Source organism: Mastacembelus armatus, chromosome 11 (genome assembly GCF_900324485.2).
Source record: "Mastacembelus armatus chromosome 11, fMasArm1.2, whole genome shotgun sequence".
Taxonomy (NCBI): domain Eukaryota; kingdom Metazoa; phylum Chordata; class Actinopteri; order Synbranchiformes; family Mastacembelidae; genus Mastacembelus; species Mastacembelus armatus.
In genome coordinates this window covers 18,035,731-18,050,186 of record NC_046643.1, presented here as the reverse complement: position 1 = coordinate 18,050,186, position 14,456 = coordinate 18,035,731, and the positions used below count along the sequence as shown (strand labels likewise).

The following is a 14,456-nucleotide window of genomic DNA, read 5'->3' as shown; positions in this document are numbered from 1 at the left end:
CGTTTAAAATACCAGCGTCTCAGAAGGTGACAAAAGCCTCATGTCTGTAAATTTCAGTTCTTCTCTCATCGGTGGACATAAGACAACATTAATTGAAGCCTTTATATTGTAAACAACCAGTTAATGTTACTGAAGGTGTTTCATGTCTAAGCAGCAAAACCAGACATTGTTAAGGGAATTGACTGGAGAAAAGCCACAGCAACACATAAAGACTGAGGAGTTCGTGTCTGGCCTGATTCTTACATCTCCTGCTGTTTCAGGGTGGAAGGCTGACTGCAGGCTCAGCTGATCGGCCGTTCAGAGGTCAGCTATCCATCAACCTGAGAGGGACCCACAATACTCCTGAATGGCCTCTTCCAATAGGACCCAACCAAGGATCCAAAGTCCTGGGTGAGAGGAGACTAACCACACTGTCACTCATGTAAAACACCAAACACTGAGACACATTTTCTCATTCAGTTCATGGGTAAAGTTTGTGGTAGCCTGCAATACTATGTAAATTATGTTTAAAATCCTCAGCTGTACTTTATATATTGTTCATATAACTCAAAGTATATGTGTATATATGGACATTTTCAAACATTTAGATTGATAGATAAATAGAAACTGTCTGTGGTTCTACAACAGGTGTGTTTGGAACACTGCAGCTGTACGGACAAGCTCACAGTGTCTATCACACCAAACTCGCTGCCACTGCTGATGCCGGCTCCAGCACTCTGAACCTGACGCAGGCTGTGGACTGGCAGGTCTGTGTCCTGTCTGCTTTTAACCCAATGTTTTTATAAGGAGGAATAATCAACTATAATGGGTTTAGTTACTGAGTCAGAGTTTTGGGTTTATATAACATGGCAACAGCTGCTTTTACCTACATTACAACATTATTTGTATATGGTGTTTGGTGTGTGTGCAGGTTGGAGACGAGGTCGTCATATCCACCACCAGCTACAGCGCTTGGGAGACAGAAAAACGACAGATCACCAACATGTCAGCAGACGGACTTGTCCTGACCCTGAACCAGCCTTTGACCTACACCCACATCGGTCAGTTCAACATGTCTCAGCTGGCACAGTGAACATCTCCAGAGCTGAAAACCAATGTTCAGTTTGCACTTGAACTAAACTAAAATTATTTTCAGTCAAAATCCATTTGTTTCTGAATTGTTATATTGAGCTCCTGTGATTTCCATCCATTTTCTATACCTGCTTGTTCCTTAACCAGGGTCACAGGGATCTGCTGGAGCCTATCCCAGCTCTCTTTGGGTGAAAGGCAGGGGTCCACCCTGGACAGGTCCCCAGTCCATCACAGGGCCACATAGAGACAAACAACCTCACACACTCACACTCACTCCTATGGGCAATTTTAGAGTCACCAATCAACCTGACACACATGTTTTTGGACTGTGGGAGGAAACCAGAGTACCTAACGTACTGGAGTGAATAAAAGTCTTATTGTCTGGCGTACCACACAGAGGGAACATGCAAACTCCACACAGAAAGGCCAGGTTGTGAACCCAGAACCTTCTTGCTGTGAGCCAACAGTGCGAACCACTCAGCCTCCTGTGATTTGTGTTTTCAAATTTAAGATGCTTTGCTGCAACTGTCATCCTACAAGACTTTATCATAAAAAATAACCTTTTATACTTTTTGGCGTGCGTCTTCATATGACCCTGAAACAAGCAGAATCATTGGATTTAAAAGTCTCACCCTGAAATGCTAATGGTGACACTTCCTCTGTGCAGGTGAGACTTACTCTGTCTCAGGTACGTCTCTGTCCTACACTCTGGCTGCTGACGTCGGTCTTCTGACCAGAAACATCAAGATAGTCGGTCATGAGTATCCAGATATGCTGAAGGACTCGTTCGGAGCCAGAGTGTTGGTCGGCTCCTACTCCTGGGCTGGAAACACCTTCACAGGTAGAACTTCTGTACTGAGTCTGTTTAAAATACATCCCATCCTCAAACAGTATGCAGTGTTTTTATTGGTTAAATTAGCTTTAAAATCACTACTGGACTGAATGTTCAACACTGATGTACCTCAGTATTGTATGTGTGTGTGTGTAGCTTTTATTTAATCTCTACTTCATGTTTAATGACACATATACAATATTCTAACCTTCATAACTCTTTAGTTTTCCTGAAAGGTTTTACTGTTTCAAGTCTTTGCTTCTTTGATAGGTCCATGTGTCCATATTTTAATATTAAGACTACAGACAGATATAGATTTACCCTGTTCAGGTGTGATTGTTTACATGTTATTAAACACATAAATAATTCATCATAATTCTTTATACTTTCTTCCTCAAGGCAAAGCTCAGATCAGGAACGTGGAGTTCTTCCACTCTGGACAGGAAGGCTGGACCGACGACACCGACCCTCGTTACTCTGTGGCCTTTCTCGACCTGGGAAAGGTGCAGCAAGACGCACACACACACACACACGCGCGCACACACACACACACACACACTGTATTTAAATAAGCAGCTTCATAAAATGTGTCTATAAATAAGTCAAAATACTAAATAAGCTTAGAAAGTGTGATGTTTTTTCATTCATCTACTTCTGCTCAAGCAAATTGCAGGAATACATGGATTAGGATAAAAAAATTAAGATTCTCAAAAATTACATTGTTTTTTTTAAACAGTTAATAGTTTAATATTTAATGTTGTTCATAACAAATCACACAAAGTAGGCAGAAAATATACAGAAAAAAATTAAAAAGTGAAATAATTAGAATTTTCAGCATCTCACTGATCTAAAGACAATATGATTAGATTGTGGTGTTTACTGAGGAGAACTTGTGTTTAAAACATATAAAATATTAAATCGTCTTCTGTGCTAAAAGGTTTCAGGAACAGACTCGTACATTCAGGGATGTGCTTTTCACGACGGCTTCTCTCCAGCCATCGGAGTCTTTAGGACAGAGGGACTGAACATTGACGATAACGTCGTCCACCACACCGTTGGAGAAGGTAAACACTCTTCTTTTAAATAGAGGAACATCCAGTAAACTTCATAGCACCAAACCTCATCAAGCTGATCCACATGTACAGAATGTTAGTCTGCCCAGCACTTATCAGGAACCTTTGAACATTGTGTGTTTGCAGGTATCAGAATTTGGGGCAACAACATAACAATGAGGAGGAACCTGGTGACGATGACTTTGTGGCCCGGTTCATACCAAGGCCGAAAGGAGTCGTTCAACTTTGACTGGAACGCTGCCATCGAGGTCTGTCTTCTCCAAAGAGACCAGAAAACACAGAATTTCAAATGTAGTCCTGCATTTATGACCTGTCCTGTTTCTTCTGTCATATCAGGTCAACAGAGGGACAAATGTTGTGCTGCAGCATAACATTGTGGCAGGTTATGAGAGAGTGGGGTATCGCATCAACGGTGAACCGTGCCCAGGTGCTGGAAATGTGGATTAAGTTTCCTACTGATCATCTCAGGTGATTTTTCACCTGTTTTTAAATGAACTTGAATGTTGACAATCCTGAAAGTTGTTTTCTGCCATTATTTCTGCCTGTGCAGGGTATTTGAATGAAAATGACAAGTGGGTTGACAACGAGGCTCACGGCGGTCTGTTTGGAGTGTTGCTCAACAAAGACGGTTTACCTGGCTGCACTTTCATCCAGGGATTCTTCATCTGGAGGAGCTTTGACTACGGCATCTACTTCCAAGTATGAAAACTGAACTATATCCTACCCACATGTAAATACACATTCTCACTGTGTTAATCCAAGAGATGGCAAGATCATTTTTCACCAAATTTGCGACATGTAAACCTTTTTTTTTCAGTCACATTTCACTTATCAAACCAAACAAGAATTTTCATTCATGCATGAACACGTGAAAGCCCCATAGGACTGATGAGGGTTATTTGCAATTTGCAAGCACCAGTCACTCATGAAACGTTATGCTGCCATCATTTCAAAAAGATTTTCACAAGCTGAGTTCAGGATTTCTGAGAGACACAGTATAAACCAGGAGCTGCAGGACTTTGAACGTCTACATTTAATAGATCACCACCGTCATCATCCTCATCTTCTTCCTGTCTTCACAGACCATCACAAGTGTCATTGTTTCCAATGTGACCCTGGTGGATAATGGGATGGGTATCATGCCTCTCATCTACGCACCTCCTTCTGTCTCCCATGCATATGCTGATAAAACAGTACAAATCCTGGTGAGAGGGTTTGCTTTGATTCACTGATACCTGGTTTTCATTCCATAGTTTAACCATTCAGTAGTGACCTTTTCATTAACACGGTTCTTATCCCTCATCTTCCTCTTTTCCCAGAATGCCTTGATCGTTGGCAGCAGCCCAAACTTCAACTGTAAAGACACTTTGCCTCAAAGTGACTTTAATATTGCCACCACCAAGACTCATCGAGCCCCCAGGCCTCTCAAAGGTGCAGTGCTAAAACATACATCAAAAGACTCTTCAACTGAATATTTTCACATTTCAGTTTAATCAACAATGTCTTGGCATTGAACAGTGCAGCTTGTTTGAAGTGATAAATCATCCTTTCTTTACACCGTGTACAGGTGGCAGATCTGGAATCTGCTGGCCGACATTTGATTCTGCACACAACGGTGCTCCAACAATAGCCTATCATCTGAACAACAACTACAACGCCATCAAAGGACTGATGGTTGTCAAGGGTGAGTTCCTGCACAGAGATCTGGGAGCAGAGGAGTTGTTGGAAATGTAAAAGCTGTAAATGTGTATAATCACATTCACTGGAGTGATTTGTGCCATCTTCTTATTTCCCTGTTTTCTGTCTCTCCAGACACAACATTTGTCAATTTCCGAGACGTCTGCTCCAGCGAGACCAATGTCATGTTCATCACCAACCCACTGAACGAGGACCTGCAGCACCCTGTGCAGGTCTCAGGCATACAGATGATTGACAGCACAGAGAACGCTCAAGTCTTTATCCACAGACCTGATCTGGGGTAAGTGACCATATATGACCAAACAATGAAATTCAATGTGTTAGAAGAGAAGGAAAAATATATGAACTGAGATTTCTTTTAATGGTGACACAATGGAAAAAATATATATATAATCATAACACCAGAAATAGATTTCAAATAGTAATGAGGAACTGTCAGATTTGATGCCATTTTTGGACTTTCTGTTGAGTGTGAGTGTTTCTGTGCTTCAGTAAAGTGAACCCATCTAACTGCGTGGACATGGACTGCGATGCCAAGAAGAAGAGCTTGCTGACGGACTTGGATGGGTCTTTCCTGGGCACAGTGGGAGCCGTGGTGCCTCAGTCAGAGTATGAATGGGGAGGTGATCCAAGAAGGGGACTGGGGGACTATCGCATCCCCAAAGTCATGCTCACTTTCCTCAACGGCAGCCGCATTCCTGTGAAACAGATCGCTCCAAACAAAGGTACCTGAAGCACTGGACTAATGCAAGTCAAATTCTAAGACTCAAAACGAACAGTGGCTTGCAAGAGAAAAATGCTCCCTGCAAATGATGTAGGAGATAATCAATGTTATTCTCTTTATCTGAGCGGTAACAATGAATTGGCCCATTGGTGGATTTTCCCAGTGTTTTAAGATGGTGTCCTGATTGTCACATGTTTGACAGCAACAAAAAAAAATAAAAAATTTAATCCTCTGCGTTTGCTGTCCTGTACGATCCTTCTGCTGACAGGTGTCTCATGGAAATAAAGTCATGTCCAAAGTGCTGCATTGTTCATTTTTCCTCAGGTGTCATCAGGAACAACTGCACCTACATGAGTTCCTGGCAGAGCTACAAGTGTTTTGGGCTCAACTACAAGATGTTGGTGATCGAGAGTCTCGATTCTGACACAGAGACCAGACGTCTGTCCCCTGTTGCTGTGCTGGGAGACGGTTTCTTAGATCTTATCAACGGTAGGACCAGTTGGCAGTCCGGATGTGAATAAAACTCAGCACTGAATTAACTCTCCACAAATGGAAAGAAATGTGCTTTGGGTTGAGTTGTGTGTTGTGTCCAGGCCCTCAGGATCATGGCTGGTGTTCGGGTTACACCTGCAAGAAGAGAGTGTCTCTCTTCCACAGCATCGTGGCCACCGGTCACGCCTTTGACATCTTCTTCACTAGCGTCAGCCCTCAGAAGCTCCGCCTCATGATGCTCAACGCGGCTCCATCTGAGGTCAGAGCACAGCTTTGGCTTCAAGAACTTTGTTTTCAGATTCAGGATTTTCAGTATATAGAAGACAAACATGACCCTTCTTCAGTTCAGTTTCCCCCTTTTGTTTCTTAATTTGTGCAGAGTGTCAGGGTGTCAGTCTTCTACTCTAAGCCTCAGAGGTTAGATGTGTACGTTGACAACGTGCTGGTGGCTCCGACTAACGCTGAGTGGAACGCTGCTAAAACTGACTACACCCTGAAGGAGCCCACCTACCCAGGTACTGATGCTTCACACACTGAAAACATGGCTGTAAATCAAACAAGCCTCTATCTGAACACTATAATTCTGTCATGTTGTTCTTGTGTGTTCCAACTGTATTCACTTATGTATATAAGTCATGCTCATTGGGGAGATTTCCTATAAACATTTCAAACACATTACTGAACCTGTTTCACCTTAGAAAAACATAAACATATCATCCCATCATTTTAGATTTTTTTTCAAATGTTAATAATAAACTAAAGTGAACACAAACTTCATAATGAGCTTTAATTCCTGTTTTGTCAACATCACTGTACTACCCTGATGATTTATGTAATCATCTCATCTGGTTTAGCAGTTTCAGTGATTGTCAGAGGGGCCCTGGGAATATTTGTTCTTACTCAATACATTTTTCCAACCTTTCCATTCACCCTTTCATGAGAAGAACCTTCTATTTTTTATATTTCATTAGCTATTCTGCAACTGCATTTTATGTTTTTGTGTCACTGACCTGTTCAGGTCAGTACGTCCCTAAGCTGAACGCCTCTCTGGGCACCAACTACTTTGACCAGGACTACAAGATGCTGCAGGTCGTGCTGACAGGCTCCACACCGGCTGAGATCCGAACCTCTCCACTTCTCTTCATCTCCTTTTCACTGCCTGCCATGACTGAGGAGGAGTTCTTCGGCGACAACCTGATACGAAACCTCGGCTTGTTTCTCAAAGTTCCCCAAAGTATGATCCGCATCACCAAGATCGTCCGGGAGACTGGGGGTGCACGACGCAGGAAGAGGGCGACAGGCCTGACAGTGGAGGTTGAGATCAAGAAACCTCCAGTCCAGCAAATCACCAACAGCACTGATGGTTAGTGGGGATCTGTTTCACTGTTTCGTCACTAATGTCTGTGATGAACTTGTATTTACAAACAGTTTTAATGTGGGAAATATGTCTGTAAACTCAGCCCTGGAATAAAACTGCAGGCCATTTGTAACATCCCTCTGTGCCCTGTGACTCCTCAGATGCTCAGGACTTCACACTGCTGAGGAACATTGGTGATAATCTGGCCCAGGCTGCAGTTTCTGGAAACCTCAGTCAGGCTATTGGCTTCAATGTCTCCTCGATCGGCATTATCCCACCTCCTCCTTCATCATCTGACCCCAGCTGGAATCAGGTGACCCTGCAGGATGAATCCTAGCCATTTCTGCTGAAGAAAAGCTACAGTAATGTAAAACTCCATTGTAAGGTTTGCATTAATTCATGGGTGTGGGGGTTTTCTGCTTTAACTTTCAGACGTCCACATCAGAAGTGACGAGGACAGATCCTGCACCGAGCTATGTGGCCAGTGTGGCCAAACTGCTGCTGATCCAGGAGCCAATAGGTGGGGAGTCTGTTGGTCCTCTCTACCAACAGCCCATCCTGATGGCTGTGGATGCAGAGGTGAGACACTGACTCATCTCCAACCAGATCATTTTCACTGCACCGCTGCTGTTCAGTCTCATGTTTACAAGATAAAGGACATAAACAGAAATTTCCATCAGCCCAAGACTGGATATTACTCTAATGTAAAGATAAGAACTGAATTTAAGGATTCATTTTTCCACTTTTTGAAGAAATTATTGATTTACTAATAGACTCCACTAATCTATTCTGTGATTTTTAAGGATTTTTATACTGTAGCACTGTAGCTGTTTTATTTAGTACAAGATTCCATCTCCTGTATACTCCTCTTGCTTTTCAGTAATTTATTGGTACAAAAAAAGTTTTTTCTCATCTATACTAAAATACTTTCTTTAGCCTATATTAGCCATTATTTATTCCAAATCATAAAACTGTGTTTACATTTTAGAGACAGTAACTTTTAAGCAGACCTGAGCACGAGGAAAGCAGTCACTAATGTACAGAATAAAATCACAGAAAAATGAAGGACACAATATGAGGTCAGAGTCTGTGAACCTGTGCTGCTGTTTGCAGGATAATTGTGTTTCTGTGGGGGTGACGACGCTCACCGTCACAGCCAGCCTGAAGGACGTGGGTGGAAACAGCATTGATGGACTTGGAGGAACCACCATCATCCCATTCAGCTCCTGCTGGGCCAACTTCACCGACCTGTCCATTCTCAGAAGTGGTAGGACTCGTTTACTTATAGAATAAATCAGTACTGTACACTTTACTTCCTGAACATCACACTGCAGCCTTTGTGTTCCATTTAATTTTGCTTATTTTATTAATGACAGCTGTTTCACTATTTTTTGACATGTCATGGGTTAAACAATAAACTTATTAAACAGGAACCTGCAGAACAAGAGAGTGGATTTGGGTTTGTCTCTTATTTTATTGCTCTCACAAGCAGCAAAACACAACATTTAGAAAATGTATACAAAAAACTTTATACCTTGAGTTTTCATGACTGCTTCCAGCGTGAGTGACAGTTTTTGTAAACTTTGCTGATGAAACTGTTAAACTTTTAAATGAAGCTAAATAATAATAATAATAATAATAATAATAATTGCCCCTCCTGTTACTGCAGGTGAGAACATGACCATGGTGTTCACGCTGCAGCAGTGGGGCATTGGCTCACGTTCTTTTACCATCAGAAACACAACCACACAGACCAACTCAACTACCACAACCACAGTGACCACCATGACAAACCAGCAGTCCACCAGTGACAACAGCATCTTTGGCTCCAGCACCACCCTGTCTGCCAGCAGCCTGTACCTGGTCCTAACCATCTACACTTTGGCCTGCTGCTTGGCAGACATCTCCATATATTAGACCATTCTGTAAACGCTGCTCAGCTAAGAGGGGTTAATGAGGGACACCTCGATATATATTCACTGTAACTTGAACATATCTACAAACTAATGAACATTTTTCTTCTGGTTCTTTTGGGCTGTTCTGTTTCACTATATCTAAATATCTGTGTGATATGATTATGCATCATCTTGCAAAGAGACTTTCTAGTTTAAAGCTGTTTTTCAATAAACTCTATCTTAATGCATTATCGCTTTATGGTTGTTCTTCTTTAAGGTGAATGTTTTCTGACGCTGAGGGAGACTGTCCATGGTGCTGAAGGAAGCTGATTGGCTGCGTGTGTCCTGTTCTGCACTACATTTGTGTTTCACTAGAGGGCAGGAGACACCGTGGTACCTCCTAGTTTCACGGCGCACGGAAGCATAGCTGCTCAGATACTAAAACTTCTGCTCGGGGCAAAGGGAAACTCATGAGAGTGAGCCAAAACTCCGGCATTCAGAGCAGAGAGTTTCATTGAGGGCAGTGAGTTAGTTTCTATTTTGCGCTGAACGCGCATCTTTTAGCGGACATCTGCCTCCCCGGGAAGCAGGGGGCAGCTGCAGAGGAACAATTAGTTTTACTGCCTGAATTTGCGCTTCCATTTAGCCCTAACGATAGCGGCACAATGGGGGCGTGTTCTCGGCCCTCTTTAAATTTTGCACCGCCTGTCCTTCGAAGCTGTGCGCACTTTGCGGAGCAGCCACTTGCTGCGGAGTGGATGCAGAGTTCAGATCTGTGGTCCCACGGCCACGGCTCAGGCTCCGGCTCTGATTCAGGACAGAGGATGGATTTCTATCACTTTGCTCTACTCTGCGGGACTCTTGTGTTTGTTTGGGAAACCCCCTGTTTTCAGGCGCTTTCTATTTCCCCCCCAGCTGCTCCGAAGAGCAGCAGGGCGGCGAAAACCTTTGACGGACAAGACGCGTCTAAATATTTTTACGCGCCACCATTGATCGACAGGAACGATAAAGCAGCAGCCAAAGGCTTAATTGAGCCTCATGACTACATGCTGTCTATATACAAAACGTTCTCCACGGCGGAGAAGCTCGGGCTCAACGCCAGTTTTTTTCGCTCTTCAAAAGCTGCCAACACTATTGCAAGTTTTGTGGACAATGGACAAGGTATGTGCAGCTCTACCGTGCGTGTGTGTGTGTGTGTGTGTGTGTGTGTGTGTGTGTGTGCAGGTAGGATAATTTAACCCCCATGATTTCTAAACACAGAGTTTGTCCCTTAGATGAATTCAGTGCAGACAATCGTGTGATTTTTCCCTGTGATTACACATCTCTGAGGTATGAATCCATCTGACCCAGTGATTTTAATGCTTTCCACAGATGACCTCCCACTCTCCCCTCTGAAGAGACAACAGTATCTGTTTGACGTCTCAACCCTCTCTGAAAAAGCGGAGGTGCTGGGAGCCAAGCTCAGGATATACACCAAAGTGTCTGGGAATTTCAGGATATCGGAAACAGAACCCGTCGACATCCAGCTCCTCTCCTGCCATGACCAGCAGCTGCTCGACTCCAAAACACTGGACCTGCAGGAGTCCCACAGGCCCAAGTGGGAGGTGTTGGACGTGTGGGAAATATTCAAAGAGCGAAAGCACCTAAACCAGGGGAAGCACTTCTGCCTGGAGCTCAGGGCCCTGCTGGACAATCCTGAGAGGGAGCTGGATCTGCACCTCCTGGGCTTGCATAGACATGGGAGGCCTCAGCGGAAGAAAGCCATCTTAGTGGTCTTCACTAGGTCCAAGAAGAGACAGACTCTCTTCAGTGAGAGTGGCGAAGTGGTAGCACTGCTCGGCTTAGAGAGGACGACCAATGACAGAGGCCCTGGCACCAAAGCCAGCAGGAGAAGAAGGACAGCTGCACTGAAAACCCGGCACGGGAAGAGACATGGCAAAAAGGCCAAATCCAGGTGCAGCAAGAAGCCGCTGCATGTCAACTTCAGAGATCTGGGTTGGGACGACTGGATCATCGCCCCGCTGGACTACGAGGCGTACCACTGTGAGGGTGTGTGTGACTTCCCCCTGCGCTCACACCTGGAGCCCACCAACCACGCCATCATCCAGACTCTGATGAATTCAATGAACCCCAACAACATGCCACCCAGCTGCTGCGCCCCCTCCAGGCTCAGCCCTATCAGCATCCTTTACATCGACTCAGGAAACAATGTGGTCTATAAACAGTATGAGGACATGGTGGTGGAGTCTTGTGGCTGTAGGTAGTGGCTCTGGCAGGTGTACTGATTCACTTTGGCCTCTTTCTTATGCATCATGCTGTCTGCTTAGTGGGAATCTAACAGCATCCAGTCTCTGTGGCGAGTAGACTGCACCTGAATATGAAAATATTCAGAAAAGTAGTTATGCATTTCAACAATGCACCAGCAAGATCATGTTTGATGCCTCAAACATGGTTTCTTGGACTTTGTTGCCCTAAATTCTGCAACTTCATGGATATATGACAAACACGTCTCTTCAGTGTCACCAAATCAACAAAAGCTTTAAAAGAAAAGTTCAGCAGAAGATGAAGCTCCACCAAGGAAACAGTTAGCTCAGTGTAGAGGTTGAAAAGAGGTCGATATTCAGCACCTGACACGGCCGATAACTCAGGGAACGTCCTCGAGTGCTGGAGAGATGTGAAAGTCCCCTTTTCAGATAAAAGCACCACAATCCCACCACATAACCTCTGCAGGGTTGCTCAGCAACTTACGTCTTTGTGGTGGAGGAGATACATGGTTTTATCTCTTGTGCACTGATGTTCGAAAGTATCGTGTGTAAATATTTGATGTGGAAATGATAATTTATCTTAAGTTATTGCATTTTTTTCCTCAGCTTGTTCCATTACAGCTTCCAGACGGCGTGACTCACACAGCTGGATGTTCAGGTTCAAATAAACACACATGGGTAATGTTTTGTTAATGAAACATGACAGGTATGTTCTGCTCACAGACTGTGAAACATTAGAATGTTATCAGTGTTTTCAGTGGACATTTAAATAGGAAAGAATTAGTCACTAAAGAAAAGCATTTTGTTCAGTTCACTCTTTTAGTCTATGCTGTTGTGTAAAACATTTAGCCTCTTATTTTGTTTCTGTTTTGTATGATTTGACTGGAATCTAAAATAATATATTATGCAGAAAGATGGATGAATTATTCAGTGTGACACCACAATATGTTTAGATTTTATTTGATTTTCTTTTTGCTATCCAGTCTCAATCATCTGACACAATACAAAAGCCATATTTTGAGTCAAATAATCATTTAAATGGTTGAACCAAATGAATTTATTCATATATACTGTATGAACTGTAAAACATGTAGAGTAATAGAAAAATAAATGTTTTAACTTTATTTTCTAATTGCAGTTTATTAGCAGCTTCTGTAAAGGCAGTTTTGGTTCAGTCCATGGTTCAGTCCAGTTTTATTGTCCCACATAAAAATCTTTTAAACAGAATTTAAAAATATTACATGAAAAGGCCACACACACTATCAGCACACCCACAAGTGTGGAAAAATAGAGTCAAGAGTCAAAACCAATAAATAAGAAGTTCAAAAACGATATGTAGTCTGTATGTAAGTGCACTATATTTACAGCCACCCTTCTGTGAGCATGAAATCCCCTCACTATATAGTGCACTCAGTGGACTTAAAGAGTAATGTTTCTGCTCACAACCCAACACTGCAATTTATAGCTATGAAAATTACCATTGTGTGACCTGCAGCTGTCCATGATGGGAAAAAAACATTTTATAGCACAAAGAAATGTTTAAAGTGCCCGACCCTGATGGTCTACAAGACAGCTCACATTCGTAGTGAGACTTTAACCATTTTTGGTTAGAAGGTAAATGTTCAATCGTGTAGTAGAATCACAATTAAAGAAGAGTCTGGAAAAGGTTTTTGTAGGTGCCACAGGCAGGTTTTTGTAAAGATTTAGTCTGTTTTTGTCAGCAGCTAATGATGCAGGGCAACTACACTTTCCCTGCACAGACTGGAAGCGAGAACTGAACTTGTCACTGACCAGTATAAACCAGCATAAGTTACAGGACAGACTCTTCATTTTCCTCCCTGAGCAGGGTGAGTGACAGTTTGCAGGGTGAAAACAGGGTCAGCAGACAAGTGGAAAGAGCGCCATCTTCCCTGGGTGGGCTGCTGATTGGGGGGGGGGTATGTGACAAACAAATCGCTGCGCAGATGCAATGACTGAGCCCCCTCCCTTCGCTTTAATCTATAGTCCACTGGCTCTCAGACAATGGTAGTGGAGGATCTCAACATCAGATTAATCCTGCCTTTTCCTCACAGGGGTCAAAGGTCAAGTGGCCCATTGTCTCCATTAAACATCGTACACGTCCTTTTAGAAAAGGGCACCAATCAAGATGTGAGGGAGCAGAGCGAGGAGAAGGAATGTGTGTGATGCTTGGCTGTCACTCCCCAAACAAGGTGAGATATAAAAAAAGGGGATGGGGGGTCTGGTTTGAGGCAGCTGCTGTGAGGAGCCAGCTAAGGACAAAAGACTGGAATGTGGCGTCTGTATAGTGGTGTACGGAGGCGTTTCTGTGCTGTGTCGCTGTGGCAGATTTGCTGTGAGATGGAGGAAAATATCTGCTGGTGAAACAAAGACGGGTGTAAATCGAGTGCAGGATTCAGCTGTTGCTATCAGATTGGGTTTTGGGGCGGCTTATGTTTTTTCTGTTTTCTTGCTGAGTTTTTCTGTGATGTTAAATGTTTCACACATGTCCAGAGTGCGGTCAGGAGGCAAAGAAAGCTAAGACGGGAATGGACGACTACAGTGCCTGAGATCTGGAACGAGATAGATGAGAAAATATAATCACAGACTGAGTGAGAGTGAAAATTGCAGTACAAATACTCTTTGCACTGAAGTACTTTCACAGTATAATTCAAACACATGTGTCACTTATTTGCTTTTAGTTGCTGACAAAAGTGACGTCCTGACCTTTGTGTTTGCTCTGCTAAACTTGGCCTGTGTGAGGCTTTAGAGTGAAAATCCTCCAGCCGACAGGAGGGAAGTGGCAGGTTCCTCCTCCTGTTAGTGGAGTAAACTTCAGCAACAGTTTATTTGCAGTCAGGGTTTTGCTCTTTTGCCTCTCTCCAACTCCCAGTAAGTGGTGATTGATTGAGTTTGTCTGTGGTGAATCAGGAGGTTGAATCTCACAGCTTGGATGAAACTCTTCACTGACAAGGATCCACTAAGAGATTTACCACACGTTTTTGCAGAGGTCAGTGGGGAGTGTTTTGGAACAAAAAAAGAAGTATGAAAGA

The 14,456-nt window shown here is 43.3% G+C and overlaps 2 protein-coding genes across 2 annotated transcripts in view; both read left to right on the top strand.

Moving 5' to 3' along the window:
• LOC113126297 (fibrocystin-L-like) overlaps positions 1-9,220 on the top strand; it is a 34,731-nt gene extending 25,511 nt beyond the window's left edge. The window contains exons 56-77 of the mRNA XM_026300270.1: positions 261-390; positions 628-746; positions 911-1,040; positions 1,739-1,912; positions 2,303-2,406; positions 2,841-2,967; positions 3,103-3,224; positions 3,313-3,403; positions 3,527-3,675; positions 4,059-4,181; positions 4,296-4,407; positions 4,544-4,660; positions 4,789-4,954; positions 5,167-5,399; positions 5,723-5,887; positions 5,992-6,149; positions 6,270-6,405; positions 6,909-7,253; positions 7,409-7,560; positions 7,680-7,826; positions 8,361-8,514; positions 8,917-9,220. Of these exons, the coding sequence (XP_026156055.1) occupies positions 261-390; positions 628-746; positions 911-1,040; positions 1,739-1,912; positions 2,303-2,406; positions 2,841-2,967; positions 3,103-3,224; positions 3,313-3,403; positions 3,527-3,675; positions 4,059-4,181; positions 4,296-4,407; positions 4,544-4,660; positions 4,789-4,954; positions 5,167-5,399; positions 5,723-5,887; positions 5,992-6,149; positions 6,270-6,405; positions 6,909-7,253; positions 7,409-7,560; positions 7,680-7,826; positions 8,361-8,514; positions 8,917-9,164 (3,402 nt within the window). The 3' untranslated portion in view covers positions 9,165-9,220. The remainder of the gene's footprint in view (positions 1-260; positions 391-627; positions 747-910; positions 1,041-1,738; positions 1,913-2,302; positions 2,407-2,840; positions 2,968-3,102; positions 3,225-3,312; positions 3,404-3,526; positions 3,676-4,058; positions 4,182-4,295; positions 4,408-4,543; positions 4,661-4,788; positions 4,955-5,166; positions 5,400-5,722; positions 5,888-5,991; positions 6,150-6,269; positions 6,406-6,908; positions 7,254-7,408; positions 7,561-7,679; positions 7,827-8,360; positions 8,515-8,916) is intronic.
• A 687-nt stretch (positions 9,221-9,907) lies between these two features.
• gdf6b (growth differentiation factor 6b) lies at positions 9,908-12,180 on the top strand. The gene is made up of 2 exons (XM_026300514.1): positions 9,908-10,303; positions 10,514-12,180. Exons 1-2 carry the CDS (start codon positions 9,967-9,969, stop codon positions 11,404-11,406), a joined length of 1,230 nt encoding a protein of 409 aa, XP_026156299.1. The 5' UTR covers positions 9,908-9,966; the 3' UTR covers positions 11,407-12,180.
• The last annotated feature ends 2,276 nt before the right edge of the window (positions 12,181-14,456 follow it).